Source organism: Otolemur garnettii, unplaced genomic scaffold (assembly GCF_000181295.1).
Source record: "Otolemur garnettii isolate 467f Iridium unplaced genomic scaffold, OtoGar3 scaffold00219, whole genome shotgun sequence".
NCBI classification, from domain to species: domain Eukaryota; kingdom Metazoa; phylum Chordata; class Mammalia; order Primates; family Galagidae; genus Otolemur; species Otolemur garnettii.
This window is the reverse complement of record NW_003852614.1, coordinates 204,294-210,586: the sequence shown is the minus strand read 5'-3', so window position 1 is coordinate 210,586 and position 6,293 is coordinate 204,294. Positions and strand designations below refer to the sequence as shown.

The window sequence follows — 6,293 nt, the reverse complement described above, 5'->3', positions numbered from 1 at the left end:
AAAAAAAAAAAAAAAAAAAAAAAAAAAGGATCTAATTCAGTAGCAGATACATCATGGCCATTATTTCCCCCTACTTCATATTGTTACTATCATTAACAAAATCTTCATGTAAAATAGGGAGATCAAGTCGAATTCGTTTCAAATAGGTCTGAATCTCCTTTTTATTTCCCAGGTATTTAACTCTGTTGATAAAATCCTAAAATTGGGATGGCGCCTGTGGCTCACTGAGTAGGGCACTGGCCCCATATACCAAAGGTGGTGGGTTTGAACCTGGCCCCAACCAAACTGCAGCAACAAAATAGCTGGTTGTTGTCACAGGCGCCTGTAGTCCCAGCTACTCGGGAGGCTGAGTCAAGAGAATCGCCTAAGCCCAGAAGTTGGAGGTTGCTGTGAGTTGTGATGCCACAGCACTCTACCAAGGGTGATAAAGTGAGACTCTGTCTCCAAAAAAAATAAAAAAACCCTAAAATTGTAGTTTAGGGAAGAGCCTATGTGCCCAGTGTTCCATGGATCTGATTGGTGTCTTCAAGTCTCATGGTGTTTACCTTTGAATTTTTCCTTATCAAACAAATTCCTTAAGGTTGGAAGCCCTCTCTCTGAAATTAATCCCTGAGCACCAGCTGAGGTATATTCCTTTTATTTTTTATTTTTATTTTTTTTGAGACAGAGTTTCACTTTGTCACCCAGAGTAGAGTGCCATAGCATTATAGCTCACAGCAACTTCAAACTCCTGAACTTAAGCAATTCTTTTGCCTCAGCTTCCTGAGTAGCTGGGACTATAGGTGCCCACCACAATACCTAGTTGTTTTTAGAGACGAGGTCTCGCTCTGGCTCAGGCTGGTCTTGAACCTGTGAGCTCAGGCAATCCACCTGCCTTGGCCTCCCAAGTGTTGGATTATATGCGTGAACCACCTTGCCCTGTGGTATATTACTTTTGACTGTTCTCTTTGGAGGTACAGGAACAGGTGCTCCACACCCTGATTCTTTTTTTTTTCCCCCCCACACCCTGATTCTTTTTTTTTTTCCCCCCCACACCCTGATTCTTCATCAGGTTCCGGTCTTTCACCATCTTGTCTCTCTGGAGAAGCAGCTAGCAGCTCTCAACTCAGGCTCCATGGAGCCAGCACAGCGTATTGTGCCGCTTGCCAAAAGTCCTTCTTATGATTGTGTCCTACCCCCAAGAGGTGTGCCATTCACCGTGACCCCCATCCTCTCCCGCCTCCCCTCTCTCCACTTGCTCATTCTCATACCCCTCCCCTGTATTAGCTCATTTACTGCCTTCATATTAGAATTGAGTACATTGGATTCTTGCTTTTCCATTCTTGTGATTCTTTACTAAGAAGAATGTGTTCTACCTCTATCCAGGTTAATACAAAAGATGTAAAGTCTCCATTTTTAGTGGCTGAATAGTAGTCCATGGTATACACATACCACAGTTAATCCATTCCTGGGTTGGTGGGCGTTTAGGCTGTTTTCCATATTTTGGTAATTGTAAATTGAGCTGCAATCAAGAGTCTAGTGCAAATGTCCCTATGAGAAAAGGATTTTTTTTTCTTCTGGGTAGATGGCATAGTAATGGGATTGCAGGATCAAATGGGAGATCTAATTTGAGTTCTTTTAGGATTCTCCATACTTCGTTCCAAAAAGGTTGTGTTTGTAGTCTCACCAGCAGTGTACAAGTGTTTCTTTATCTCCACATCCATGCCAGCATCTGCAGCTTTGAGACTTTGTGATGTCGGCCATTCTCACTGAGGTTAGGTGGTATCTTACGGTAGTTTTGATTTGCATTTTTTCTGATGATTAAGGACGATGATTTTTTTTTTTTTCTTATGTTAGCCATTCATCTTTTTTTTTTTTTTTTTTTTTTGAGACAGAGTCTCACTATGTCTCCCTCAGTAGAGTGCTGTTACGTCACAGTTCACAGCAACCTCAAACTCATTGGGCTTAAGCGATTCTCTCTCTCTCTTTTTTTTGGTTGTTGCAGTTTTTGGCTGGGGCTGGGTTTGAACCCGCCACCTCCAGTATATAGGGCTGGGGTCCTACTCCTTTGAGTCACAGGTGCTGCTCTTAAGCGATTCTTCTTGCCTCAGCCTCCCAAGTAGCTGGGTCTACAGGTGCCTGCCACAATGCCTGGCTGTTTTTTGATTACAGTTGTCATTGTTTAGCTGGCCCTGGCATGTGGCTGGTGCCTTAACCAGTGTGCTGTAGGCACCGAGCCTTGTCTATCTTCTTTAGAGAAGGTTCTGTTCATGTCTCTTACCCAGTGATATATGGGATTGTTGAGTCTTTTTTTATTTATTAATTTAAGTTCTCTATAGATCCTAGTTATCAAGCTTTTGTCTGATTCATAATATGCAAATATTTTTTCCCATTCTGAAGGTTGCCTATTTGCTTTGGTTGTTGTTTACTTAGCTTTACAGAAGTTTTTTTAGTTTAATTAAGTTCCATTTGTTTGTTTTTGTTGTTGCAGTTGCCACGGAAGTCTTTGTAAAGTCTTTCCCAGGGCCGATATCTTCAAGTGTTTTTCCCACAATTTCTTTGAAGATATTTATTGCTTTCTGCTTTAGATTTAAATCTTTTATCCATCTTGAACCAATTTTTGTAAGTGGTGAGAGGTTTGGGTCCAGTTTCAGTATTTACATGTGGTTATCCAGTTCTCCCAGCACCATTTATTGAATAAGGATTCTTTTCCCCAATGTATGTTCTTCTTTGGTTTATCAATGATCAGGTGGCTATAAGAGGTTAGTTTCATCTCATGGTTTTCTTTTCGGTTCCAAATGTCAATGTCTCTATTTTTGTAGCAATACCATGCTGTTTTGATCACTATGGCCTTGTAGTACAGCTGAGTGTCTGGTAGGGTGATATCTCTGGCTTTGTTTTTATTAATGAGAATTACCTTGGCTATATGGGGTTTCTACTGGTTCCATACAAAATGAAGAATCATTTTTTCCAAATCTCGAAGCTATGATGATGGTATTTTAATGGGGATTACATTGAATCTTTAGATTGCTTTGGGTAATGACATTTTCACAATGTTGATTCTTCCCAGCCATGAACATGGTATGTTCTTCCATTTGTTAATATCTTCTGCTATTTCTTTTCTTAGGGTTTCATAATTTTCTTTGTAGAGGTTCTTTACCTCTTTTGTTAGGTATATTCCTAGGTATTTCATTTTCTTGACGCTACTGTGAAGAAAATTGTGTCCTTGATTAGCTTTTCATCTTGGCTGATACTGGCATATACAATGGCTACTGATTTGTGGACATTGATTTTATATCCGGAGACATTGCTGTATTTTTTTTCCAGCTTCATAATTTATTGTACAAATTGCGTATTTGGTGACCTTAGCTTCTCCAGGCATGGGAACTTAATAGATGAAATACAGTTTAGAATCCATTTATGTTACTTTCAGAGCTGGAGTTTTTTTTAATGTTACTTTTTTATTTTTCTTAGAGTCTCACTATGTTGCCTTGGGTAGAGTGCCATGGCATCACAGCTCACAGCAGCCTCCAACTCCTGGGTTTAAGTGATTCTCTTGCCTCAGTACCCCAGGTAGCTGGGACTATGGTGCCTGCCACAACGCCTGGCTATTTTCTTGTTGTAGTTGTCATTGTTGTTTGGCAGGCCCATCGAACCTGCCAGCTCTGGTGTATGTGGCTAGCACCCTTAGCTGCTAAGCTATAGGCACCGAGCGAGCTGGAGTTTTTTCAGATGTTAACTTGAAGCATAAGATTATCAAAGCAATGCTTCCATATGTGGCCAGTACATAATTCATTCTACCTGTGAGAGTATAAGAGTTGCAATATTTTTAATACCAGTGAACTGGAATTGGGCATCACTTTCTGGACCTGCCATGATTCCAATCTCAACCACCTTGCCAAAGCCACAAATTCTCTTCATCATTCTGACATTGCTGTGTTTTTTGATCACTTCCAGGAGTCTGTGGTTGAGTCTTTGGGGTTCTCTAAGTATAAGATCATATCAGCAAAGAGCAAGAATATGACCACCTCTGTCTCCATTTGGATGCCCTTTATTTCTTCCTCTTGTCTGATTGTGTTGGCTAGAACTTCCAGCACTGTGTTGAATAGTAGTGATAGAGGATAACCTTGTGTGGGTCTAGTCCTGAGTGAAAAAGGTTTCAGTTTTACTCCATTCAGTATAATATTAGCTGTGGGTTTGTCACAGATGGCTTTGATATATATAAATTTTTTTTTAAAAAAAAATAGCCAGGTGTGGTGGTGCACACCTGTAGTCCTAGCTGTGCAGGACATTGAGGCAGGAGGATCATTACTTCCTTTGAGCCTGGGAGTTTAAGGCTGCAATAAGCTAATGATTGTGCCATTGTACTTCAGCCTGGGTGACAAGAGTGAGACATTGTGTCTTAAAAATTCGACTATCTTGACTTTAAATAAATATAATCACATTCTTTTTCTTGTTCTAGATCAACAATAAGGCTGCAACTGGAGAGGAGGTTCCCCGCACCATTATTGTAACTACCCGTTCTCAGTATGGGTTGCCAGAAGATGCCATTGTGTACTGTAACTTTAATCAGTTGTATAAAATTGACCCTTCTACTTTGCAGATGTGGGCAAATGTGAGTATACATAGATTCATTATTACTGTGTAGAGATTAATAAAGATTCTGCATAGAGTCAGTGTTGCTCAGGCTGGTCCCTCTACTCCCATTTAGGAATTATAGTGTTCATTCTTAATCTTCAAGAGTTATAGATTTTTCAGGCGTTTTTGAGTTATGAACCTTTTAAGTTTACATATTCAAAGTTTTCTAAGTCAGGGGTCAAAAAAAGGGCCAGATGGTAAATATTTTCAGTTTTGTCATCTTTGGTTTCTGTCACATTTACTCTGTTCTGCTTTTGAGGCTTTGACATAATGATGAATATGGGTGTATTCTAATAAAATATTATTTATGAGGCGATGCCTGTGGCTCAGTGGGTAGGGCGCTGGCCCCATATACCGAGGGTGGTGGGTTCAAACCCGGCCCCAGCCAAACTGCAGACAAAAAATAGCTAGGCGTTATGGCAGGTGCCTGTAGTCCCAGATGCTCGGGAGGCTAAGGCAGGAGACTCGCCTAAGCCCAGGAGTTGGAGGTTGCTGTGAGCTGTGTGATGCCATGGCACTCTACCAAGGGTGACAAAGTAAGACTCTATCTCTACAAAAAAAAAATAAAATATATACGTGTGTGTGTGTATGTGTATTGTTTATAAAAACTGGCAGCATGCCAGATTTGGCTTACAGGCTATAGTTTGCCAATCCCAGGTCTAAATTGTTAGCAAAATCTGTCATGTACATCCACCCATGTTTAACATTTTTACATTATTTTAGAGTTATAATTAGAAAGGAGTCAATTTATATCATTACTTCTTAGCTTATCAGTCCAGTTTGTATGAGCAGGTACTGGCCATCATGTATAACTTGCTCTTAGTCCATAGAACTAAAATAAAATAATAAGATGGCATGTTTTGCCTTCAGGTGATCTGGAGATAATTCCTAGGTTAATTTTTTCTTTTCTTTTTTTTTTTGGATAGACTTTCATTATGTCGTTCTTGGTAGAGTGCTGTGGCGTCACACCTCACAGCAACCTGTGCTGAGAATCACAGCAAGTGATTCTCTTGCTTCAGCCTCCCAAGTAGCTGGGACTACAGGCGCCCACCACAACACCTGGCTATTTTTGTTGTTGTTGTTGTTGCAGTTGTTGACGTTTAGCAGGCCCAGGCTGGGTTCAAACCTGCCAGCCTCAGTGTATGTGGCCAGTACCCTAACCACTGTACTACAGGCACTGAGCTTTAGGTTAATTTTTTTCCCTCCAATACCTATTCTGCTTTAAAGGAGAGGAGAGGGTAGAGAAGATGAAGCAAATAATAAGTACAGGCCTACTGTTCTTAATCCTTGCTTCCCAACGTTAAAAAAAAATTTTGAAAACCAAAAGCTTTTTTTTTTGAGACAGAGTCTCACTTTGTCGCCCTCAGTAGAGTTCTGTGGCATCACAGCTCATAGCAACCTTCAGCTCTTGGGCTTAGGTGATTCTCTTGCCTCAGCCTCCTGAGTAGCTGGGACTACAGGTGTCTGCCACAATGCCTGGCTATTTTTTTTTATTGCAGTTTGGCTGGGGCTGGGTTTGAACCTGTCACCCTCAGTGTATGGGGCCGGCACCCTACTCACTGAACCATAGGAACTGCCAAAAGCTTTTTCATAAGTGTGTGGCAAATTTATTTGATACCAAAACTACCTGAATTGACATTAAGCTATTTATCTTTTCTTTCTTTCTTTCTTTCTTT

The 6,293-nt window shown here is 40.6% G+C and overlaps 1 protein-coding gene across 3 annotated transcripts in view; it reads left to right on the top strand.

The window, feature by feature from the left end:
• OGT (O-linked N-acetylglucosamine (GlcNAc) transferase) overlaps positions 1 to 6,293 on the top strand; it is a 63,709-nt gene that overhangs the window by 46,475 nt on the left and 10,941 nt on the right. For all 3 annotated transcript variants that reach the window (XM_003801740.3, XM_003801739.2, XM_023508035.1), the window contains exon 19: positions 4,442 to 4,594. In XM_003801740.3, coding sequence (XP_003801788.1) covers positions 4,442 to 4,594 — 153 coding nt within the window. The remainder of the gene's footprint in view (positions 1 to 4,441; positions 4,595 to 6,293) is intronic.